Source organism: Psammomys obesus, unplaced genomic scaffold (genome assembly GCF_907164565.1).
Source record: "Psammomys obesus unplaced genomic scaffold, mPsaObe1.curated_primary_1811, whole genome shotgun sequence".
Lineage (NCBI taxonomy): Eukaryota > Metazoa > Chordata > Mammalia > Rodentia > Muridae > Psammomys > Psammomys obesus.
The window spans coordinates 3,891,463-3,918,827 of NW_026585580.1; the positions used below are offsets into that span (position 1 = coordinate 3,891,463).

A 27,365-nucleotide genomic window follows, 5' to 3' on the forward strand; every position below is an offset into this window, starting at 1 on the left:
AAGAAGAAGAAGAAGAAGAAGAAGAAGAAGAAGAAGAAGAAGAAGAAAAGATGGCCCAGTGGTTAAGAGTATTTTCTGGTCCTGCAGAAGACCCAAGTCCAGTTCATATGGAGGCACACAACTGTCCATATTTTGTCACTTTCACAGAAATTTGCCTCCTGCTTCTGCCCTGTTGCAGGCATCAGGCACACAAGCAGCACCCATGTGTACATACAAGCAAATACTCATATACATAAAATAAAGATAAATACCTAAAAAAAAACTTCGTGTAGACACGTGCATGCATGTGTATGTGTGCGTGCGTGCGTGCGTGCGTGTGTGTGTGTGTGTGTGTGTGTGTGTGTGTGCGTGCACACACACGTATATGTGAACCAGGGTAGGAGGTTGGTTAATACAGAGATTCACCATTGCTAAAGATGTGGAAAGAAACTATCTATGTTTGGTCCGGACCATGATATCTATATCATTCCCTTTAAAACTCAGGGAATCTCTCAGAAAGAATGTAAAAGTCAGAGGCTAGGGAGGAGTGCTATGGAACACTGCTTGCTTTTTTTTTTTTTTTTTTAAGGTCCAATGAGGCCATTGCAATCATGAAGTCAATGTAGTTGTGGTTAACTGAACAAGACCTGTACAAGATTAGACCTGCCACTACTTCATCATGCACAGGTGTGCTCTTGACGCCCTACCCCCGAGGGTCTAAGAAGAGTGAGTATAAAGGGAGGAGCTGTATATTCTTCAGCAGTGTGTGTACAGTAAATAAACCCACACTCACGTTTATGAAAACAACCTCAATTATAACCAGTGGATCAAAAAGGAAAAGGAAAATACCATTCAAAGGTATGAACAGTAATGTTGGGAAGAAAAAACAAGATGGTATGAAAGACAGAAGAGTGGGGATTAAAAATTTCATAAGCTCAAAATATACATAAAATTGTCAAAGAATAAAAATAAGTTATATAGTTAATAAACTGTAACTAAAACTAAAATAAATAAATTATAATTTTAAAAAATCCAACTCTTGTAGCTTATTTCTTTTAGGATTATAAAATAAAAAAGATGAAATTTGAAACAACAACAACAAACCAAAACCTCAGAGTATTGTCAGATACCTAGTTTAGAAACATTTTTTTTTCTGGCTCTTTTATAAAAGCCGTGGTTGTTGCGGATGTGGTTTTTTTGAGACAAGGTCTCTCACCATGTAGCTTTGGCTTCCCAGGAATTTACTATGGAGACCTGCCTGGCCTCAGTCTCACAGAGATCTGCCTGCCTCTGCCTCCCCAGTGCTGTGATTAAAGCAGTGTGCTACCATACCTAGCTTATATGAAGATTTTTGTTTTTCATTGTTGAGGACACCTCTCTGACCAGTTGATTCATTTTTGTTATCTTGTGCTATATTCCACAGGAGAAGCTGACGAACTTGTGCAGTGAGCATGCATGAGAAGACCTAGCATGAGGACGAAATCCCAAGTCAAAGCACGATAATGAGATTACTTGTGGCTTTACAGCAAGGGCTTCAGTTACTACACAACGTAGGAAGGCATCTACAGAGTGAGGGAAATGGTTTCACCCAAAGGAATTGTTAAAAAGCATGGAAGAGAGAGCTATGAGGAGAACTGTAATGCAGCTAGGATAAAGGTATTTTAAAAAAAAGACAAGGGTTGAAGGTTCAGGTTGAGACAATCACTCTGATGGCTTCAACACATGCAAGGAAACTTCTGCTGGGCTTTAGGGAGCATGGAGCTTGAGTACAAATCTTGTTCTGTGGATCAGATGCTCCCTAGTCAAACCGACTTTTATGCTTCAAGAGAAACAAACATCCTATTGGGATTCTGCCTCACTTTATAAGCTTTCTTTTTTTCCAAGAAATTTTAATTGGCAATAGATTTGTCTTAATAAGTATATATACATATATAATCTTCCATTGTTATCATTGTTATTATTATTATTATTAATCTTCTATTTGGTAAGAGGCAGAGTCTAGCATTGAATAAGGATGGTGATAACCTGTCTCACCAGTACATAAATACATCTCCTGGCCTCCTCTCACAACCTGTGGGCCCTGAGATTTAAGGCTGTTTGTGCAGTGAAAAGAAGACTTAAAACCTTCACAGACCAGATGATATGTTAATATTATCTGTCAGGGCATTTCACCACTGGTGGAAGCTGTTTCTCTCTTTCAGTTGCACCCCTGAAATTTGCTTTGCTCAATCTTCTCTGCTTTAGTTTTCCTATTTATAATAGACAGTATTTGAAAGCTGTGAACCAGTCAGCCTTCTTCCAACATCATCTATGAGAACTCTCCTGGTCTACCAGAGCATTTCCTCTTCCTGAGGTCGCAGGGTACTCTCCGTGAAGCCTCTCCAAATACATCCAAATTATCAAAATTGGACAACCTACCACCCACATTAAAAATAGGTTAAGAAATTAAAGGTTGCTTATTAAAAATATTCTGAATTTTTTATTTTGAGACAAGATTTTTTTTTCCTTGTCCTAGAACTTGCTGGCCTCCAGCAGACTGGCCTCCAACTCAGATATGCGTGCTTCTCATATGAAGCAAAGATGATATGCATTTCCATTAGAAAGCTGGGGCTTCCAGAGCTACTATGAAAATAACACCTTGCTGTTAAGAGAGTGAACTGCTCTTAGGGGAAACTATGATTCAGTCCTGAGTCATCAAGTCCCTTGTGTTGAAATGTTTGGAAAGGTAGTTAGGTCCCTCTGGCAAAAATCTCCTGTACCACCATCATGATTTTTGGGAAAAACACTTGAGAGCAATTATTCTGGACCATTTACAATTATATAGATGAAATATGGCAGGTAAATGAGAGCAGGGATTTGTATTCCTGGTGTGCATCAGTTCTAACATAAAAAAAAATATCATGGATATAAGCAATGATTCTACTTCAGCTGGAACACAGACAGGGCAACCCATCTCTCTCTAAAGAAAGTGAACTCAGAAACACTACAGCAAAGCCACACTTCTGTGTACTTCTCTACCTCTGTAGAGCTACTTTAAACAGAAAGACAAATTATATCTATGATTAACATCTAATCACTTGGTTTTTTTCAAGTGTCAGAATTATGATACCTCTTAAACCTTTCTTGTCAACCAAGTCCCATGTACCAGCTCTTTACCACCAACATTTAGAAAGTAGTATAAAAATTCTAACAATTGATGTTTAAATATACATATATTTAAATATGTATTTAGATATGCACATGTTTTAAATATACATATATATAAACATTTTTAAATATACATAAGTACGTATATTTCAACATCAATTGTTGGAATTTTTATAGTATGTTGATAAGAAAATTTGAGAAAGTGTCAATAAATAAGTTCTTTTTTAACAGAACAACTGAAAGTGACATGTCTCTCCCTTATAGTAATAGTGAGTTAGAGAGCCATTCATGTTTGTAGAGAACCAATATTAATATAATCAAGTGGAAATGAAGAATAAGAATAAAAACTCTTCCTCCAAACTATTTGCCATTCACTTGATTTCAAGCATGCTTACTTTTCCTACTAAGTGTCTTGTAGTAAAAAATTAAACCTATCTAGAAAACAAATCTAATAAGGTAGGTATTTAAGAATGAAAAGGCAAAAAATATTATTAGTTTTTTAAGGGATAAGGTCTCAATGTACCACAACGACCCCCAAAATGTGATGTCCTAGATCACAAGTGAGAATCTGCTAAGTTATTATATCTCACACCTCATCCAAAGAATAAGAATAAGAAATGGGTATTTTTGTCTTTCATAATATATTAATTTTGCAAAAGATTTATGTTTCCATAGGAGATACAAAGAGCACTTAAGTAAAGGAAAGTTGACATTAACTGTAAGTGCTGATAATCTCACAAAGGCACTCTAACTATAAATTAGGCCTCCATCTTTTCACAAAGATATCTTATACATATGTGTGTGATCTTGTACTTATTCTAGTATTAAACATAAATGCTAAGAACATATGGAATTTTCAGCTAACCTTTTACTACTTCTAATTCTGGTCATATTTGAACATATGTCATAAAATTTTCCTTTTCACAAAAGTAAAAAAAAAATAAATTTCTGCTTTCACTTTCATTACGGATGGTTGAAATAAATCCTTGTGTGACAAACCAATGATTTATGACACATGCCCAAATGTTATACTTTATTATATACCATGACTTAGAAATAGTTATTTTTTGAGACAGAGTTTCGACTATACATATGCCTACTCACTAAAGCCTTTCTTATTTTAGATAGATATTTGAAAGTAAATATATTGAATCCTTTTACTGAGGTGAAGCAATTTCAAAATGGCAAAATTAAGTATATCAATATTAGGGTATTTTATTACACTTCTTAAAACACCTGGCAATCCTGGCATATATCTGAGGTCATACCTGTTTTTAAGTTGATGCATCTTATCACACTTTATTCTAGATGAACTTGTATTCCAAAGGGATACATCATAGTTGTTTTTCCCTCCCTGAGAAAACTTAAAAATCTTTTGTAAGCTGAACTTAAGGCGTATCTGAAATTCTATCAATTCTAACAGCTGGAGACATTTTTCTTATAAACACATGCTTTTTTTCTGAAGGGCTCTGAGAAGTTTCCCAGCAACACTCATTAGGAAAGGCCACAGCTATCGATTAGCCCTGCTACCATTTTTTTCCTTGTAAAGTATTTTTATGACAATTTTCTACTCAGGAGAGTAACTACCTATAATTATTCAAATACAAAGGCTACTGTAAAAGAATTGGAAATAGTGCAATGACACCCACAAGCAAATGAGCTGCCATGACTTCAGACACTTTTTTTTTTTTTTCAGTGTAGTCACTGACAATTACAATTTCCATTTGGAAGCATTTTCGTGTAAGAGACCGCGTGTAGATTGGCCCATTGTGGGGAGATAATGTTAATGTTCCTAAATACTTCTTAGCAGGCTGTGGATGCATGACCAACAAAATGATTCCATCTTTGCTGCATCACTGTATCATTGCTAACTCACTGCAAAATACAGTAGCAGTGGCAGATGTTTCCTTTCTAAATATCAGGGCACAAAAAAACATCTTCAAAATTATTAATAAAAACAGAATCTTTAGAATAGAATATTTATTAAAAGCTGCAATCAAAACACTGGGGAGAAGAGAAAACTTCATTTTTCCCGTGGGTAAGGTCTTAGGATTGTAGCATGGTAGTGAGATAGAGATGATGGTTTCCTTTCAAGCTCTCTTAGCAGAAGGTTGTACTCCTCCTCCTCTGCCTCAGCCACCAAGCCTCCAGGAAGTGAATACAGAGATATTTCCATTTTATTGTTAAGGGGTTAGGCGTGGAGACAGGCTGGAAGACTTGCCTGAGGCCTCTTTTACTTGTTGGCAGGCACTCTTCTTGCTGTAGAAATGGAGTCAGAATTCGTGACTCTAAAGAAGTGCCGACACTAATGGAAGCAGTCTCACTTATGTGTACTCTCTGTGAGGGATGGCGCTAGGTTGGCGGCGCTCAGAGACACTCACAGGCACTCGGAGCACACTGAGGACCGCTTCTTTGCGTCAGAATTGTTGTCAAGCTTGGTGAAGTTACAGAAGTATCTACGTTCATCACAGAAAACAGACAAAACCCAGCATTCCCCGATGCTGTACTTATTCGGTCTCATACTATGCATTAAGGTGGAAAAAAAAAATCCACTACTAAAATTTAAAAAATATAAATACGAACATACTCATGTCCTGTCTTCCAAAAAGAAAATGAGAATTACTGAGAAAAATTATAACCAAGATTTTTCAGGTCGTACAAATTTGTCCAAAAAGCCATGAATATGATTTTGAATGTTAAAAAAAGACTTGATTCAAGGTCTATCTACGTGAGAAATGTTCCTGAGCATATGACTTGAGGTAAACATGACCTCCAATTTACTCCTATCTATTTGCTAAGCAAAGTAAGCTACATGTTACTTAAACTTATCCACCTGGGTGGCTCAGCTTTTGTTGAATCTCTTCCGCCTGGAACTGAGAGCTTGCATCAACTTGTACTGCTCTGACTTATTAGGCAAATTTGAAACAATATGTTATTTTTGGCTTTATTGAGTTCCTTTCTGTTAATATCTTGTGCTCTTTTTTTTTTTTTTTAGGGAGGTCAAAGAGTTTAGCAATCCTTCCACCATTGTTGGGGTGCAACTTTAACCTTACTTGACATACAGTCAGAGGTAGGTGGAAGATCTTACGGGCCACTCCTACTCAGGATAGGTATTGACAGACATGCTTCTATTTTTTTAAACTACTTTTCTATTTTTGTTGCAAGCTTCAGCTGCAGTGGTTCTTAACTGGGATCCTTATCGCAGTCTCCTACAGAGCCGTTTCAATCTATTTCTATTCATCCTGGAGGCACAGCGGACTGTAAGAGTGTGAGGAAGGTGGCCCAGAAATTCCTCAGGTGGTCCCTAATGTCCACTTCACTTTTTACTCTTGTTAGAAACACCCATTGCTTGTGAATATTGGTCCATATTTGTACACCTGAGTTCTTAAATACACTTCCCTTAATAAGTCTCCTGGTTGAAATGTTTGTCCCCGATCATTTCTCCTTTGGGACCCTACTACTACTACTGTACAAAACGTAGTCTTTAGAAATACAGTTCTAGTCCTGACATATTTGACGCATAAAAGTTACTGATATTTTAATAACATCGTGCCTTTTGTTTTGCTGAATAAGACAATGGTAGTACTTTTGTAATCTATATAATTGCATAGTGTTCATGTCCATGAATATCTATGCGGGTTCACTATGCAGACACTCCTCACAAATCATTGTCAAAATTCCTTGAAAAAGGACCTCTTAGTGGCATGTAACTTACATTTCTTTTGATTCCCAGGAATAAGTAATAACCTTCCAGCAGGAGATTTTGACAGTATAAAAATGGACTCCTTCTCCATCTTACTTACTTCTAGTTTGGTATCTTACAAGTTTTCCTTAAGCCACAGAATTTTATTATAATTATTATTACTTTCCTCAGAATTCTCCTTTACTGGCAGAAAATAGTTGTGCTCCTTCTTCAATCCTTTTCTGTGAATACAATTTTATTTTTAAAAAATGGAACTTAAATATTTCTTTCTTCATGTTGTTTGCTGTGAAGATTTCATTGAAATTCTCCTCTTGTCTACCAAATAAATTTCAGAAGCTTAGCAAATATCCCCTTCGAAGCTGGACATGAGAATCAGAGAGGTTACTAAGAGCACTCCAGCTATTACCAGTATAGAATAGCAACCATGTTTCTACAAATAGATAGGTCTGCCAACATGCATTAAGAATACTGTCATGAGCTCCCCTGCGGGGGTATTCGGAAGAATCTGGTTTTCCCTTGATGTGCATAACTAAACTCTATTATCACCAAAAGAAATTACAAGCAAATGTCCACAAGAGAATGTGCCCAGAAAATCTACTTCTCTCTCAAAAATCCAGACCATCTCCCTTTGCGACACTAATGCAGACCAGTCAAGTAAATCTTGAATATAATCAGCAGGCAAGATGGAAAATAATTAACTTTTTCTCCATCTGTGTAATGCATTTTTTTTTTCAATTGAGTTCATGACCACTTTCTAGCTGTGAAAATAGGTATGCAGTATTTTGTTTACTTCAGATAGCATTAATTTTTTTTTACATGAAATAGCTAATGCGGCCAAATGAGAAAGCTGTAACAGGTGCAGGATGGAACACAGACACTTTTCAAAATAAAATCATTTTTTAATTGAATAAGGAAAGACATTCAACAAGGTTTATCTGTGACATGAGTGTAAGATTTATACCATCGGGATTTAATGTTCAAATAGAATATATCAATTCTCTTGACAATACACAATACAGATAAAGCTATCCACATAGTCAAGTTTCCATATCACCAAATCAATTTCGTGGGCAAAAACAGAAATGACATTTAAGAGTAAAACACAATTCATATACACAGGATTTCTACAGAGTTTGAAGAAGAAAATATGGAACACATGCTACTGTTTCATTAGCATAAAGAATTGGGCTCTATCAATAACACATAGGTAAGTGATGTCTTAGTTTAACATCATTAAGTTTTTATTAAAAAGCAAACGAACGTATGTTTTCAGACATTTGGGTACTGGGGAGTTTAGAAGTGGTCAGATGCTGGTCATTTCCTTCCTATACTTTCTTCTTTCCCCCTGTTATTATTATCATTTATTCAATTTGTATCATGGCTGTGGCTCCCTCCCTCTTCTCCCCCTAGTCTGCTGATAGAGTTTCTATTCCTCCCTGTCTATTTGACTGAAGCCTATCAGGTCTCATCAGGACTGGCTGCATCATCTTCTTCTGTGGCCTGGCAAGGCTGCACCCTCCAGGGGGGAAGATGATCAGAGAGCCTGTCACTGAGTTCATGCCAGAGACAGTCCCTTCTCTCTTTCCTATATTTCATTTTTTTAAATTAAGCCTTAAACATCAATGGTTTCAAGACTGTATATTCACTAATTGGATTTTAAATTTGCCATTCACTGAAAAAAGTACAAGTGCTTGCTCAGCCTATGTTCTGGTCCTTGACCTTTTGGACATTTTTCTTAATTTGAGAACTATTCTGATTCCACATAAGACATGTATCACCAAACTCTGGTAGTCTGAAAGCTTATTCTTAGCTCTGTGCATACATTTTTTTTCTGTGTCTAGTGGTAGAGGATGTGCCCTTCACATGCTAATGCAAAAAGGTACTCATGAGTATTTGATCTGAGAGATGGCTGTTCCTTAGCTGGTAATGAACATGCTCAAGACACTTAAAGAAATCGAAGGCCTTGGAAAGGGGCAGGGAGGAGACCAGGGAGGGAGTGTGGGGTTGGGGAGGGAATGAGGGAACGGGATACAGCTGGGACACAGAGTTAACAAAATGTAACTAATAAGAAAAATAAAATTAAAAAAATAAATAACACTGTTAATAAAAGTAAATAAATAAATAAAAGTTATTGATCCTTAAAAAAAAAAAAAAGAAATTGAAGGCTGTCTGTAATTGCATTGGATGTTTTGATACAATGGAACTGTACAGTGTTCTGGAAGACAAATGTTCTACCTGGAGAAGAATATATACTTAAGACCTACTCATGTAGAACATCAAAAAATATCAAAGGATTTAAAGACAAGAAATGGAAAGCCTTTATCTGTATCAGAATATTTTCCTCAGAGCAGAAAATAGTTCCTTCATTGAGTCCTGATTTCCCTTCAACTATTCATCCATTTTACAGAACACACTATCAGAAGCTCCAAATGTAGATTCGCAATGCACCTTTTTCCAGAGTATTGTTCTAAGTGATCTCAACTGGTTGGTTATTCATCTATATATATATATGAATAATAACAGTTACTGAAAATGAGTATCAACTCTGTAACATTAAGAATAAACACAATGCCAACAAAATTGAAGCAAGATTTTTAAATTTGTCAAGATTATTTTAAATTTTATTAGAATACCCAAAATACCCAGATAAGGAGGTCTAGATTAGATAAAATGACCTTGAAAAAGATCATAAATTTGGTAGATTAAAACTCTGATTTCTAGAAAATATAATAAAGCCATAGTAAAAGAAACCTTCCTATTGGCATAAGGATGAAGTGTATACTGGTCAACAAAATAAAGGTTCCACAAAAAAGCTCACACACATACATGTTTGATTTTCACAAAGGGATCAAACATTCAGTGGAAAAGAAAAATATCTTATCAGTAAAATCTTATATCAGTAAATGAAATAAATGAACCCAAACCTCACTTTCTATCATACTCAGAATTAAAAAACTGATCTTATATGAATCATAAATCTACATAAAGACCAAGACTCAAAGAAGGTTTATGGAAAATAATTTTGATAAGTATTTTTATGATATGGAGGAATAAAATGATCTCTTATAGAGAGGTCACAGAACATAAATTCAAAAGGAAAATATAATATACCGAAATTATAAAATTCACAAATTCTCAGTAGCTCTTCTGACTTCTGTCCTCTGCCCTTCCCACTCCCTCTCTCTGTGTCACTGAAGGTGTCCTGACCTCTCCTCCCCAGCTCTCTCTCTCTTTTGTACAAGGGTAAAGGTCTCTCTCTCTCTCTCTTTTTCTCCCTCTCCCCCTCTCTCTTTTCCTCTCCCACCCTCCCTCCTACTCTCCCTCCCTCTTTCTCTGTCTGTCTGTCTTTCTGTCTGTCTTTCAGAGAACTTTCATTCAAGGAAAAAAAAAAACATAGAGGCACTGGGGAAGTTCAGTAAATAAAGTGCTTATCATGTGACTATGAGGACCAAGCTTTGGATCCGCAGCACACATGCAAACCCTGGTTTTGGCTGTGGTAGCTGAAACCTCAGGGCTTGGTGGAGGCAAGTAGATTCCGGGGAGTCTGAATGAAATGTTTCTGCCTGAAATAGTGAAGTCTACCTTGTCTCAGAAAATTAAGTAAGAAAATTGGGGTTTCCACAGGTGTCTTCATGGCGTATACACAAAACTTAAAAAAAACAAAAAAGCAGAGGAAACACTTAGATAAGAAATCATAGCAGGGATGTAGAGTGGTCAGCAGTGAGTTTTGGCAAGCTGGTAAACATCACTAGTTATTAAGGAAGTGTAAGTTAAAAGGTTGGCAACGACATGAAATACGGGTATGGCTAGACATTTCTGGAAAGGGCACAAAATGGTGTGACCACGCTGGAAAACAGTGTCAATTCGTTCTAAGTAAAACACACTCTAGTCTTTGTTTAAATCTGCACTTCGAAGTACTCAACCCGAGAAAAAAATGAAAGCATGTATCTATATTTAGATTTTATAATAATGTTAAATAGGTTTATTGATAATAAAAGATACGGTGGGGTTAAAAACACACGGAGTTTAGCCTGAAAGGGATAGTGAAGAAACTAGGGAGATTATTTCTTCAAAACACATTAAAAGCATGTATGAAGTTCTGAATAAAAAAAGTAAAAGGCTAACAGTTCTAAATGTCCATCAATTGTAGGTGGGTGCGCAAACCGCTGCTGTAACACAACATAATAATCATAATAATTCATGTGAATTAAAATAAAAAATAAGAATATTTTATAGCCTTGTGAAAATAAAAGAATTGACTATTGATATCAGTAACATGATTTATCTCTAAGGGGATGCTAGTAAAGAGAGCCAGAGCAAGACAGTCCTAGTCTTAGGATGCCATTGATATGAAATGATAAAATTATCAAAACTAATGCATGAGAACAGAAGTCAGCACTGGTGGGGACTGACTCAAAAGAGACATGTATGAACCTTCTAGCATGTGGGAATATTCTGCATATTGATTCTTGGTTATATAGTAGATGTTGGTCAAAACGCATGACCTCATTCACTGGAATTTAACTGCATGTAAATTTTACATCCATTACAATGGTATAAACTTTCATTTACAGGTTGAATAGGTCTTAGAGAGCTAATGTACAACACAAAGCTATAGCTGATAATTTTCACATTGTATACTTGAAATTCACTAATAGTGATAATTACACATGTTCTTAAGTCAAAAGTAGCAACTGTTAGATGACAGATATGTTAACTGTGGAATTCATGTTACAGGGACTATTTATTTTTTAAAAAAATAAATAAGAATGCCAATATCAATGAAATAATTATGAAGGCGGAGAAAGAAAAAAAAGTCTGGCTATTAGGGTAATGGAAAAAGCATTATCATGTTTTATTTAGGAAGAAGGAAGTTTTCAAGAATAGCTTTTCTGAGAATACTGGATCTCATCTGCAGGGCACTGGTTAGGTAGCCTACGAGCACAAGTCCCGTGGCAGAGGACATGTGTGTGTCTGTGTGTGTGTGTGTGTGTGTGTGTGTGTGTGTCTGTGTGTGTGTGTGTGTCTGTGTGTGTGTATGTGTGTGTGTGTGAAAGTCAGAGAGGGGGGAAAAAGAGCTGCATGCTAGGCAAAGTGCTAACAGGAAAGTTTTGAAGATGACTGACCATAATTGTATTTAGTAAGTGCAAATTACGAGCATGGCTACCATTCTAGTGACTTGATGACCACCGCAACACTGGACAGTCAGCATGGCAGGAATCGTGTGAAAACAATGCAGGGCAAAGCATGTGAGATAATGAGGTGGGAAGGTATGGAAACCAAGACACGGGGGAGCGTGAGGGCAGTGTTACAGGCTTCGCATTTCCTTCTGCGTGCAATGAAGCTTCGTTTGGACATGCATCATGATCTGATTTACAAGGCTCAAAGAAGACTGCCAGGACTGGCTGTGGTAGACAATTAAGTAACTACCAAATGGCACCTAAGAGCTAGAGCTTATAGCCTCTCAGCACAGGTGACATTTCACCTGGAACCATTAGTTCTGTCGATGGCAGCCCCCAACCAACCCTTCAGATAGCTGCAGCTAGGGCCTAGTATTGCAAAGTATCCAGAGACCCTGGTCCAGACTGTTGAGCTAGACCAGTCCTATGTTCAAGAGCTATGGAAACTATAAAGAGACTATTCATTGCTCTTGAAAACCACTGTTATGTTGTACAGGCAATTCAACTGGCCTGCCTTTAGGGTCCTGACAACAAACTATGTCAGTACCTGTGTCCTATAACATCATCTGGGCCAGGTACTTAGTGGCTATACCACTCCCTTTCTCTCTCCCTCTTTCTTTCTCTCTATCCTTTATCTGTCACAGCACCCCCACTCTCTCTCCTTCCTTCCCTCTCTCTCCATCCCCATCCAATAATTATCTTTCATACCAGATCTGTCATATGTGTGGCATATTTTTAAATATATCCTAACACTAGGTTTCAGGGAATTTGTTAGTTAGTGATCATCACTTAGTATACCTTTCATTGAAATAAAGGATGCTCTCTCTTAGGCTTAAGGGATTCATTTTCCAGCTTTATTTCACAGGTTAGGAAACAGGCCCCATAAGAGTCTAAACAGTGATATACTCACTATTATTCCCAACCACCACAACAAAACCAAACAAAAATAAAAATCTATATAAAAAGAGAACAAGAACTAATGTATTTATTGCAAAAGCAATAAACATCATTCTTATCCATTAGGAAAGATCCCTTTAAAACAAAAATAGAATCTAATTGCCAGTGGGAATTTTAAAGAAATACAAATCATATTCATTTGAAACTTCCGTGGTTCTTCTTGTGTACATACACAGATGCATCATCTACTAAAGACACTCTATGGAGACATAGAATAAAACCTGAAGCCTTTTGGAGTCCGACACAGCACAGAAGGCATCTTGAGCATTAATGAATTATATTTCTGTTTACATTTCTAATGTTAATACTAATCATTTCCTTTTTCCATAACAGTTAAGTCCTTAACTTTTGATTCAGCCTAATAGCCTAGAATAAGCACACATATTTCTTTTGATTTACTCACTTTTTGAATTCCATACATATTCAATTTTCTGGTTAAGAACTGGATTTGCTCAATCCTATGTCATTCCTTTTTTACAGAACAGCATTCAAAAATGAACTGAGGATCCACCGCAGAAGTTTAAAACCAGGCTTTAATCTTCACACTCCAATGTGCTTAGTTTTATTCCTGATTATAGCTCTTTAGTACTTAGGTTTGCTGCAGCCATGCTTGTGATCTAATATACATAATAATACCCAACGTTAAATCAGAAGGAGGGCTAGCGAGGTAAATCTGCACTCCGTGAGGGAACAAAGTGCAGATTAGCGGGACTCTCCTCCGTTTTGTTTCTGGTAGTACTTTTCTGCTACAATTGTCAGATGAGAGACTTTCTCCAGCAAAAGACTTAATGTTTCCTGCTCTACTTTAGGAAGTTTTCTTCTTCAAAGAAAGCAAGCTTTATTGTCTCACATACTGAGCATTTGTTAGGTACTTTCAGCTTCTTCAACTTACAAAACACCCTACTTGGTTCTGAGTGATTTGATTCAAGCTTTTGTGTTTTATATACTGGCAACCAATAGTCACTACCCGTGAGGGAATCTGTGTTCAGGTATTGCTCTAAAATAAGGAATTCAAAGTGGTTTGTACTCTTTTCATCTCTGTAGAAGCCTTTTCTTATATTGTCGTTGGTGCCCCGCTTCAGTTCTACAGGCTACGTGGGCTAACTCCTAAGTAGATATTTCAGAACTTGAGGTCATTTTTACATAAAAGCACCAACCTAAATATAGGCCGGCCTTAACTAGCACTGAAGTTCTTCTGTTTGTATGTACACCGTTACTTTTTGAAGATTCAAGTTGCCTAAGGTTGGCAAACAATGGCTCCAGATCAAACCTAACCACATTCTCCTTTGTGAAGGTGTATGATGAGGTCTGCTTCAGTAGAGTGCAGTGGATTCAGCAAAGACTGCAAAAGCCAACACAAGCTAGGATGTTTATCAGGCATTCACTTGCACTAAGTTTGCCTGCCATTCAGGTAGATTCTGGATTATGGTTGAAAAGGATGCTTGCTGTCTTACTCTTTAAGATCATTTCAGTCTTCAGTGAAAATGCCATTAGCATATTGGAACACCGAAAACCCTATTATAAAGGGCTGAGGTCAGTGGTAGCATCCTTCTCTAGCCTAGGTTCAATATCCAGTGTCGCAAGGGGAAACAACCTTTAGAGTTTCTGTTCCTCCAGGGCCTTTCAGTTTCTTTGTACATATATCCACTTTCTGTGACTTTATGTAGCACATTGATATTTTACAGTACGTTAGAGATTCTAATAAGCTCTCATACTTCAGCAGATCTTTGCCAGCACTAGCCATACTTCCGACCTGTTCATATCATGTCCATAGAAAAAGGTTAAAAAAACATATAGAAGAAGTTTATTATTTCTTCCCTGGTTTGGTTGCTTACAGGACAGAAAAACACATACTTTTCAGCCTCTTTATAAGATTCTTAGAGAGCCACTCAACTTCTCAATTGTAGTTCAGATAGAAATATAATGTAACTCAACCATCTACCATCAACCCAAGGCCTTAAAAGCATCTGCTAAGTTTCCAGAGCTTACCTCAACACTTTTATCTCATCACAGAGTAACAACAATATCAGCAGTATATAACTGGGTTGCAGTTACTAAAAGTAGGGCCTCCGCTGTGGAAGTAGCTTCCACTTTGTTATTTTGTCCCCCCAGTAGTAGAGCATAACTTAATTCATTCATGTGACATTACCCCATTTTATGGCAGGTATAAAATAATACTATTCCTAGGTGTTTGAAAGTCTACAAGTAGAAAAATCACATCTCTAGATAATTACAGTGGCCAGTGTTTATTAGCAAATAGCGTCATAAAAACAGTGGTTCTCAACCTTTCGGATGGCTGTGACACTTTAATAAAGCTCCTCATGTTGTGATGACCCCTAACCATAAAATTAGATCACTGCTACTTCGTAACTATAACTTTGCTAGCATTATAACGTATAACATAAATATCTGATGTGCAGGATATCTGATATACGACCCTCAAAGGGTTTTCTAGCCAGAGCTTGAGAACTGCTGTTATAAAAGAAAGTGACTGTTCTAAAATTAGAGGGATGTGGCCTATTGAAGGAAAATTAGTGAGACAGTTTGGTGATGTCATTTCCTAAGGTGTTAGAGAAGTTTGACAAGCAAAGAAAAGTAAATTCTGGGGTGATGACAGTTCCTGTGACATTGGTCTTCCCAGAAATGCAGTTCTTACTGTCATGCTGGAAGTCCTGTCTTTTGCTTTGGCAGCTTTGAGGGAGACAATTCTTTTCGTAATTCGTCTCCACAGAAAGACTGCCTTTTTAATTTTCTATGAGGCCTGATGACATTCCAGAAACATCCCTGAGTGTGCTGGTGTTCAGAATACAGAGACCATCTCATGACCCCCATAGATCAATAAAGAAGAATTTAGCAGAGGATGACCAAATCAAGTGCTTTTAGGAACATTATCATGGCAAAATGGAAGGCTATGTGTTACAAATATGAGGTAAAGGAGAAGACCACAGATTGGCTGTAATAATCCAAATGGGAGGTTCTGAGGGCCAGAACTAAAGTGGGGATGAGGGGGGAAAGGGCAGTGATTACTGTAATAGTTCTCAAACTTTCTTTTTAAAATTAATTTATTTTTTATTCACTTTACATCCCGATTATAGCCCCATCCCTCCTCGCCTCCCAGCCCCACCCTCTTTCTCCTTTTTCTCCTTTTTCCCCTTTTCCTATTCCCCAGTAAAGGGGAGCTCCCTTTCCCATCCACCCCAGCTCATCAAGTTACTCAGGACTGAACATATCCTCTTCCCCTGTGGCCTGGCAAGGCAATCCCACCAGGGGGAAGCGATCAAAATCAAGCAAGTGGAAAACAGTCTGATGCAGTCCTCACTTCCCTTACTAGAGGACTCACATGTAGCCTAAGCTGCCCTTCTACTACATATTTGTAGGGGGCCTGGGTACAGTTCAGGCATGGTCTTTGGTTGATGCTTTCTTCTCAGCAAGCCCGTATGAACCCTGGTTAGTTGCCTCACTTGTTTATCTTATGGTGCTCCTGTCACCTCCAGGTACTTTTCTCTTTCCTCCCACAAGGCTCCCTATGCATTGCTCAATGTTTGGCTGTGAGTCTCAGCATTTGTTTTGAGGTGTTGCTGGGTAGAGACTTTCAGAAACAACTCTAACAGGCTTCTTCTGAAAGCTTAGCAGAGTATCATTCATGGTATCAGGGTAGCATTCTACCCTAGGGTGCGTCTTTGGTTGGGCCAGGTATTGGTCAGGCATTCCCTCAAGCTCTGCTTTATCTTCTCTATATTTATCCATGCACATCTTGTAGGCAGGGTAAATTTGGGGTCAAAGTTTTTGTGGGTGTGTTGGTCAGACTCAAGCAGAGACTCCTAGTAGCAGGGGCTATAGAGACTAAAGTGGACACCCTCCAACTAGACTAGTTCTCAATTTTTCTAATGCTGTAACTCTTTAATCCATTTCCTCGTGTTGTGGTGACTCTCCCCTCCCCCCTTGCTACTTCATAACGTAATTTTGATATTGGTATGAATTTTAATGTCTGATATGCAAGATACTGATGTGTGGCCCCTGTAAAAGGGTCATAAAAAGTCGTGACCCAAAAGTTGAGAATTGCTGACTTAAGGCAAGTTGTTGCTGCTTTGCATCACTCCCTGAGGACCAATGGATAGCTGGTAATCAGAATAACCTGACATTCTCAGCCGCTGTATGCATACTGCCCGACACTTGCTGAATGAGTGCTTCCTCTTGGACAAATTTTCTCTGTTTTAATGCTGGAATCAGGAACACTCACTGACTGTCCAGACTGGCTTTTTTGTCTCTCAAAGTTAGTTCATTACTGACATCTGAACCATTTTAGTAACACCTATCTGTAAAAAAATTCTACTTGCATTACCTTTGCTTGCCTAGAACCCATCCTTCACGTTGATCCTGTGTCCTGTTTTCATGTGGTCCCATCTTTTTCTGAAGAAATTTGGGCATTTATAACTAAGGCAGCCACATGGCTACAGTAGAATAAAAAAGTCTTTGAAATCCTACTGAAGGGCAAAATCATTCTTGAATGCCAGGCACAGGCAAAATTAAGAAATGAGCCAACTGTTTGCTTCCTTAGTGTGAGAAATTTTAAAGAATTTACTAGGGGTAACAGAATAACTCAAAAATAAACTAAAATGAATTATACAGAAGGATTACATTTAAATCCTTTTACAAATGCTAAAGCCAATCAACAAATTAGATTTTAATAAATCTAAATAAGAGGCATTTGCTTCAGCCATTAGAGTCATATATATATGAGAGATAATAAACACACATTTGGGAAATTATTGGCAGGAGCAGTCTTACAGGAAAAGAATTTTAAGTAGGTACACTTTGAAAGGTTATAAATATGATTTTATGATTTATCAAGGAAAAAGATCCATGTTTGTTAGGTGCTAGGATCTCTTTGTCTAAAATCTAAGAAGTAGATTTTTCCTCACAAGTCTATCACTTGGTGCTTGAAGAAAACAGGTTCCAAAGAAATGCATCTTTATCATATTATCTGAGATACTGTCCAGAGTTGGAAATGTTCTCCTTTGTGAAACTACCATTTTCAATATGATAGACCCAAATGGTAGGTTTATGGAAATTCATTTAAGTGTTAGCTCTCTTTGTGCCTTATGAAGAATCACCTGAAGTAAGAACTCTTAAGAGAGAAAGATTTTGCTTAACTCTGATTTTAAAGGTTTCAATCCACATTCCTGGTTCCATGACTCTGGGTCTGAAGCACATACATATGCATACATATAGTGAGGCTGTTTGCTTCCAGGCAGGCCAGAAGGAGAGCAGCAAATTAATAGAATGGGTACATAAAGATAAATCACCCAACAGAAAACCCCACTGACCCATTTCCTTCATTTCAGTCCCACCTTCCACAGATCTATTACTTTCCAGAAATCTACTCAAATTTTGAACCAGTCAGTAGAGTAGAACACTCATTAAGTCAGAGCCCTCATAATCTAATCATCCCCGGGAATGCAAGCAGACAGAATCAGAAGGAAGGTTTGCTAACCTTTCAGGCATTTTCAATCCATTCAGGTTAGCACTTAAAATTAGCCACCACAATTTGTTTATTTGATAACCATTTGTCATCTGCTGACAATGCCTGGACTATACACTGGCAACAGGTTTAAGGATGAGTATAAGTAAGTCTCAACCCCTTTGTATGGAGGAATATATTCAGTATATATGCACATGAGCTAGACAAAGTCTTCTAAGCAATAGATGGCATTGTGACAGCAGAACAATTCTCTTGGATGAAGTACTGCATGGAGCAGGAAGCCATCAATTGACTTTGGTGAGCTGTAAGCAGGTGTGATGAAATAAAACCCAATAAAATAGAATGAGGCTGGAGAGGTCAGTAGAATCATGTTTAAGACTGTGGCAGGTTTGTAAGTTGTAGAACTCTTAAGTTAAATATATTTCTGAGTTCTAATGCATCAGTTGGTGAAAAAGAAGAGGATATGAACTCTGATTAAAGTATGTTCCATTCTTTTCATACTACCACAATAAAAAAAATCACTTTGTAGACAGTACATATGGGCATGGGTCAGATTAAATTTAGTTCCAAGAATTGAGCTATGGAGTAGAGTGGGTTAAATGACATTATGATGCCCTCGCTGTATCTGACAGAGCCAGGGCTGAGTTTGAGAACCAAGAGTTCAACAGAGATAGAGAGATGAGGTATTGGCAGTGTATCATGGGAGACAGAGATAGTAAGGATAACTTTCAAAGTTCTAGCATATATAATTGGTTAGAGACTACACAAAAGGCGCTCAACATTTAAAAAGTGTGTCAATGTGGAATGAGGACACAGACAGCGAAGTGAGTAGAGAGTAGGAAATTCGACAAGAGGAAATCTGAAGCTCAAAAGAGAATCAGATGTACATCTGGCATCTGTCTTTATCACCAGCATGATCACAGCAGACATTCAAGGAATGCTTATCAAGCACTGGGCTCTGGGGTCAAAATGTTACAGGTACTAGATCATGAAACCTCGACAAGAAGCTAAGCTGTGGGGCTGGATACTGTATTCCGGGTAAGATAACCAGTAGCAAAACATTTGGAATACTTAGGCTTTCCCCCTGAAGAGTCTCTTAATCACCTGCATCTTAGGTAGAGACTGATTTCTCCTAGCACAGAATGCAGATAAATTAAACTCAAGAACAGGGAATGTGTTTTATGTGGCTCTCAGGGATACAGAATGAAAGCTGTGAGGCATTTAGTCAGTGCCTCTTCTCTGAAGCTGAAAATGCATCAGCAGTCACAAGCCCGCATCTATTTGAAGGTGCAAATAAGCTGTGTCTATGGTCAAAGAAAGTCCTAAGTGAATTAGGAGAAACAAAAACATCTTGACATAATTTAAGATCTCCTAGGACAGAGGCTTCACAAGGAGACCGACAGAGCCAAAACATCTGGGTTCAGGGAGTCCTGCAGAGACTGATACCTCAACCAAGGACCATGCATGGAGATGACCTAAAAGCCCTTCTCAGATGTAGCCCATAGATCCAGTCTCCAAGTGGGTTCCCTAGTAAGGGGAACAAGGACTGTCTCCTGACATGAACTCAGTGGCCACCTCTTTGATCACCTCCCTCTGGAGGTTGGGAGGAGCAGCCTTGCCAGGCCACAGAGGAGAATTTCATTTTTAAAAGGTACAAGAACAAAGAAAAGCATTTTCCATTGTCCATAATTTTCTAATTTGGTCTATCTTTATTAAACACACAGTTAAAAACTAAAGAATTAAAAAAATGTCAAGTGAACTGTAGGGATGGCTTGGCTGTTAAAGGCAAATCTCACAACCAAAACCACATCATGCTTAGAAAAATAAAATAAACACAAGACAAAGAGAGGCAACTTTGTAGAGTTTAAATGTCTAACACAACAATCTTCAGTATCTTTTACAGGTTTTAATTAAAAGATATAGCTAATTAAACAATCCAAATCTATATAAATTAAAAAACTCATGAGATCAACCTGCCTAAATATTATTGAGAAGGTTGCAAACATACCAAGTAGTTTATTGTTTCACTTTACTAGCCAATGAGGACTTTTGATTGAATTCTCATCTCCTAAGAGTAAAGTTATTGTATAATTTCCCCTCATGTATTTGAATATTTTTCAAAACTTTAACCTTTTGTTCTGAATAGGATGACTTGAGCTTATTTTATTATGTTTTGGCATTTTCCATATGATACAATAGTTTAATATTTAATCAAGTAGGGGTCCAGTAATTTACAAGTCATTAGGATCAACTTGCATTGTTTGCAGAAGCTCCATACTTCCTCAGAGGTACCTGCATGCTCTTCTGGTCTAGTTTTAGACACAATTAACATATAACCAAACTCAATGCAAAAGATTGGCCTCAACTGAGAGTTGTATTTCATTAATTGTTATATATTAATACATTTCCTTTGTTTAAAAAAATACAGATATTCAGCATGTATGGATTCATGAATAGTATTAGTCATACCTTACTTTTTATTTTTTTGCTTGTTTTTTTGTTGATACAAGATCTGAGAACCCCTGGCTGTCCTGGAACTCACTTTGTCCAAGAGGTTGCTCTCTAGCTCACAGAGTGCTATTCCACTTTCCTCTGCCTCCTTGGTGCTGGAATGAAAGGTGTGAGCCACTGTGCCCTGTGTACTTCTATCTTTTAAATAAATTCTATTTAATTTTCCCCTGGAAACTTGTATCTTGGACCTTTGAGAGAATGGGCCACAGCTGTATGCCCAACCATTCTGTTACTAGACATTAGACTAGGTGCATTTCTGATTGAGTCTCACTGAATAAAGGCCACAGAAGCCTGCAATAGAACAGTGCTGTGTCCACTTTCAGAGGATTTCCTATACAGGTTATTGTCCAAGTATCAAAAAGCACAAAGGACGTGTGCTCTGCCTGAGTCTCCCAAACATGTTTTGTTCTTGATTTGTTAACAAGCATTTGTCCAATAACTGTCTGTATGGGTGCTATTTCATTATAATCCATTAGTGAGGTTGAGGATGAGATGCTGTCTAGGAACTATCAAGAGTATACTGAAATTCTTGGTTCCTTGTTATTACTTAACCACCACCACCAAATAATAAATTGAAATAATTTTGAATAACAAAAATAATTTTGTCCGACTTTGCTTCCTTCTGTTGAGTTCTATGGAATTTTTGGAATGATAAAGCATATCACAGACTTTTAGAACAAAATAAAAATATATTTGGAGCAATTTTGGTAAAGTAAACTAGTTCCTGAATTTATCTGTGTCTTAAATATTCCTTGCTTGTTGCAAAGTAACAGCATCAAAATTAATCCTGAAAACTATGCTATTATACGTGATTACTTTATGGTATAAACTCATGGCCAGTAAATCTGAGTGAAACATGAATATCCTGCTTGAGGTTTTTAAATGCATAAAGAGATCAAAGGGCAAAGCTGCTTCAAAATACAATGAAGTGAATTATAATTAAAATTTACAACAGCATTTTAAGGAGAGATAAGATGGTGCATTTGATTCCTTGTTTTACTGCCAGCCATTGAAGCTATAGTTTAAATATTGAATATATTCATCTCTTAAGCAGTGGACTATTTTGGCTTGTTTCTACCCCAATTCAAAAGCAAGCAGAGAGCACAGCATGATAATCAGGTCAATTATATTTCAGCAGAGAGTCGGAAAAGACTACACTTCAGCATGATTTTGGACAGCAGCAGCAAATGCCAGTTTTCACACAAAGTAGACAAGACAGTAGTACCAAATAATTTGCTCATCAAGAATCTTTCTCATGTGTTTCCATTTTTCAAGTGGAGATTACTAAAGCACTAGTCAAAACTTGTCAGGAAAGTCAAACATAGAAATCAAACCAATTAGAATTTGTCTATAGTAGCTAAGGAGTCCTACATACAAGCCAAATGAAACACAGTTGGCCACCAATCAATGTTTTCACTTTTAAAATTTTTTGTCCTTGGAAGTTATGTAGATTATATCTATATGAATTATATATTTTTCATCTTGGTGTATGGGAAGGTGGGTATCAAGTTTCACATGCCAAAACACATATAAAATCAAATATGACCCATTTAATTAAATTCAAAACGTGTATCATATACATAATTGCTCCTCCCCTAGGAAATCTGATATTGCTGAGAATGACTTAGAATAAAATTTTATTTTTTTTCCCATTTTAATCTCCTCTTAACTCTACTATGAATTGTCCTAAGCTTGTAAGAGCATCGATGCTGAACCAATAACACAAAATTAATGCAGAACAAGATGAAAACCACATAATAACCGCCACCTACAGTCCGTGCCTCCCCATGAGCATCAATAGCAGCAGCAGAAATTAGCATAGTCAATCTGGAACAAGCCCGCCATGGCTCCGACACCACACGTACTCCACTCTGTAGTTAGTTTCCCGGGGAGAAACCATACCACATAAAACTTTTCTTTAGTTTTTAATAAGCACACACCAGCCATTTCTCACAATCAGAAATGAAAAAGAAACAAGACTTGCCTTATCTCGTCTCTGACACTGAAAATACTTGGAAATACCAAAACGATATTTTTATTTATAAAATGAGGACACCAAAAACTTGCAAAGGCCAAACTGGACATAGAAGGAGGTTTTATTGTTTGTTTGTTTGTTTGTTTGTTTTTGTTTTGTTTTGTTTTAATTCGTTTTTGAACATTCTGGTTTCTGGATATAGCTAACATTTGGATGTACACAATCACAGCCTCGTTGTCATTATCCACCTGTCACCATTGAACAATTGGAATGTAACTAGTAATAAACGGTATAAAACGTTCTATCTCCTAGTTGTACTGATAGTTTCATGTGACAACACACGAGACAGCGTTAAAAGCGCATTCCCTACTGAACATCGCTGTTCTTCATGCTGCAAAGAGAGGCATAACCCTAGAATTTAGGGTGTAAAAACTGATGGGAAGTAAGCATTTTACACAAAATTCTTTAAAGTGAGCTCAAACAAATTCTAGCTTGATTTGTTTTTCAAAGTTCCTCGACTCAATTTACGATCTCTGCTTTAGAAGAAAGCACTTGTTTTTCCCAGAAAGCTCAAAGACAGTCACCTAAGGAATTTACACTAAGGGACTAAGTGAAGAAAGAGGATCTGAAGCCCAGCACATGGGGAGGATCCGATGAACAGAGGCATGATAGCTGAGAGTTCACCTCCTCCCTGTCTCCTTCTCCTTCACTTCTTCCAACTGCCCTCTCCTTCTCAGCTGAGACTCGTGCTCACCCTCATCCTTTCAACTGCAGGTACCTTCTTTCCTCCTCCCATTTCTAATTGGTTGCTTGCACTTCTCTGCTCTTCCTTTTTCTCTCTCTCTGTTTTCCATTCTGCTGTCTACTGCTTTTTAAATGTTTACACTCATTGTCCCTAATACGGCCATATACCATAGTTAATAATAAGGTTCTGATTATTTTGTCCCTTTCCGAAGTAAAAAAAACAACAAAAAAAATGATGTATCAAAAATGTTCAAGAACACGGAAGTCATTTGTGCTTTAATAGGCTAATGGTTTAATGATTTGCTTTGTCTTAAGAGTTAGTGGCTTTACCCTGAGTCTTCTTGGCCTACAGCAATGTGGCTCAAGGAGGAAAAAGTACCTATGAGGTCCTATCTAGACCCAGAATAGAGTCTTTCCATAGAAATTGTGAATCTTAGGGCTGAAAACTGGCAGGATTACCCACAATTTTTATACATGTGCCATGAGTACCTATTGAAAAAACTTTTTAAAAAGAGCATTTGAGTTTCTAATTTTAACCATTGGATTTTTGTGTTTAAACTAACAAGCTTTAAGAAGAAATTAGTTCTAAAATAATGAGGCCTGGGTAAAGTAATTTGAGGCTTTGTTTCTTCAAATATAGTAAAGGATAGTTCAGTAAAGACAGTCATTTATGGAAGGAAATAAGAACCTTTAACAAAACATATAGTGGTCAATTCCTACAAATGGGACTTGCAGTTCCACACTCTAATAAAAAGTGGATATATACTTAAAAAAGCTACAATGTTGCTTAACTCTCAAATGCTTTCAGTAAAGAAAACATTCTTAGAGGTCTAAGCATAATTGTAGATCCTGAAATTATTGTATATAAATCCTTTTGGATGTAGATTTTTAATAATTTTATGGTTGTAATTCATTGATTCAATCATTTTAGTAATTGTTATATTCATAAAACAGAACTAAACACAGCCACTATGTCTGATTTTGGTTGAACACTCACTGCACAATTGGGACAATAAATAAAAATATTTGTTTTGATCCCTCAGAGCTTTGAAGACATACAGATTTGATGTAATTCTTAACGTATGTTCCATTGTTACACAGTCTCCAGTACTGCAGATGTAAACCAACAAAAGATTGTTCATAGACTGTAACACGCGGTGCATTAATTAAGAAACAAAAGTGACAAGTAAAATCACATATATCAAAAATTATTTAGAATAAATACTTAGGCAAACCCATATCCAACTATATTCCAAAACAAATGCACAAGAAGAGTCAGAGTACTTAACAGCCATACCTTATTGTGTGTCTGAGTCTGTCCAACCAGAATGAGGATATTGGATGAGATGATAGATAGGCAGAAGTTAATTAGAATTATGGACCTCTCAGAGCGGATGTACCTAGTCAACAAGAGAAAGAAATATAATTTCATTTTGTGTAATTAGTAGAATTGACTAGTAAAAAAAGCTCTGACCCCAGACTTTATATAAAAAAAATGGCAAACCATTTTTTTCATATATATTTTTCTTAGGTTCCAAATTTTAGAGTACATGATATATGCAAAAAACATTTAGACTTATTTTCTTTCTATAATGTCAAAATTGACAGAATGTAAGTTAAACATATGTGAAAACAATGCATTCTTTTGTCTAGATATATGACATGTCCTGGAACTACTTCAATTATTGTAACCCCCTTCTGACATATGTACATAAACACTTATAAGATCTACATTGACCGTTAGAAACACAGGCCCAACAGTAAAGCCCTGCCCTGTTTTAGAGGCAACTCTTCACTATACTAGAAAGACGTATTACTTTTTGTGAGGCCATGAACATCAGTAGTTACTCAAGCATTTTTTAATGGATCTAGAACAACAACAAAAAAATAGCAAAAGTATTTAGAAACAAAAATGAAGACAAATTATCATTCACCATTAGACTGGGGCATTCTCATTGACTGCCATGTTTTACCCTTAGTAAGAAAAGTGTACATAAAATTTGTTACATAATTTTGAAGTGCACCAAGAATGCAAGCAAGAGCAAGAACTGTTCAGAATGAAATGTTTCACCGGCTGACTACCCTAAAAGGGTAGCAGGTATTTTCCTTAAGGGTACCCTGTGGTAATCACTGAATGACAATAACTGCAAGAGAACCATGTACTTCCTGTGTGTTTCGTTTGTATCATAACATGGGATCTCATTCCACGGCAATTGCAGGATTTTCCATGCGACGCTATGGAGGAACCAAAGATCTGGAAGTACTTTTTCAAAGATATAATCTCACAAATCTCTTCTTTCTCTCTCCCTATTTTATCTTTGAATAGTATGCAGGCAGTAACCACATATTCCAGAAATGAAAGCAACATAAAAACAACAGTAACACCAAAACCACAAAAATAAGGTTTCATAATGTAAGAACATTTTTTCTTCACAAAATATGCCCAAATTGGATGGAGTTAGGTTGACAGCACAAAACGGGCTTCGGGAGTTATTGGATCTTTCTCATGCATTCTGAATAGCTAAGCATATAAGAAAGCACACACTGGGGTGCTAAAGGTATCAACAAATATTATGTTGTTCCTTTCTGTGGATGGAGGCTATAAATCTTTTCTGATATTAATGGCTTCCATGGTAGTACAAATACACATCTTGACACAATCAAAAAGCATTTCAGTGACATTTTTCTGCTTATAAGTAGAAAAAAAAATAAACAGACAGAGTAATGAAAGACCAACTGGCTGCCCTGAACATTATGGAGATGTTTCCTTTTCTCAACAATACTGAGTCATATTGTTGCTTTAAATATTGCGAAAAAATGCCACTGCTTTCAACGTTGTCATATGACATTCTATATTTTAAAGAAAATGTGTGGACTCTTCATGTCGATAAGTTGCCTGAAAGGACATGCTAAATTGCTTCTTCATGTACCAGTGCATTTCTGCTAGTTGTGTGGATAGATGGAAAGAAAGCAGCTTACTGCATCATTGTTATTATTATCAGAAGCATCATCATCATAGCAAATATTAGCATGATAACAGCAATATCTCTGAGAATTGAACTGATGAGTATCACAGATGGAAGACAAGCAGTGCTACCAAGCTACTCTTCCAGCTCTGCCAATTTTTATGGAATATTTTTAATAACTACACGGGACATCTAAACATTCTAAAATAGTGTGCTATCTATAAAGTAACTTCTATGTTAACACACTTTAGAAATCACTAGAAATACATTAATCCTAAATATTTTTATTAGGGAAAAAGTCAGGAGGATCCCAACATTCTTACAGCTGAATAAAAAATGTTTTAGGGTATATTTGGTGTTTATAAAGTACTTTGAATCATGCTACAAGATCCATGAGTCTTGATAGTTCTTTCAAGTTGTAATTATTATTTCACTTTTCCTATGGATAGACAATAAGGAGATGACCACTTATTTCTTAGGAATCCAGATTTGTGCTGTTTCTTGGTACTCTCTTTTGTAATTCTCAACTTCAGGAAAGGTTTTGTTAGATTCTTTAATGATTTTCAGAAATTCCTAGAATTCTGTTGTAGTAAGTGGCTATGCTGAATTTTCCAAATTTTAGGAAACTCTGTGTGGATGACAAATACATCATACACTGACCCTGGCTATTCTAGGTGTGTGTGTGTGTGTGTGTGTGTGTGTGTGTGTGTGTGTGTGTGTG

General features: G+C 36.9%; 1 protein-coding gene across 3 annotated transcripts in view; it reads right to left on the reverse strand.

Annotated features, from left to right (window-relative positions):
- Nucleotides 1–27,365, reverse strand: part of Adgrb3 (adhesion G protein-coupled receptor B3) — a 772,331-nt gene that overhangs the window by 113,507 nt on the left and 631,459 nt on the right. For all 3 annotated transcript variants that reach the window (XM_055606172.1, XM_055606179.1, XM_055606163.1), the window contains exon 19: nucleotides 24,976–25,078. In XM_055606172.1, the coding sequence (XP_055462147.1) occupies nucleotides 24,976–25,078 (103 nt within the window). The remainder of the gene's footprint in view (nucleotides 1–24,975; nucleotides 25,079–27,365) is intronic.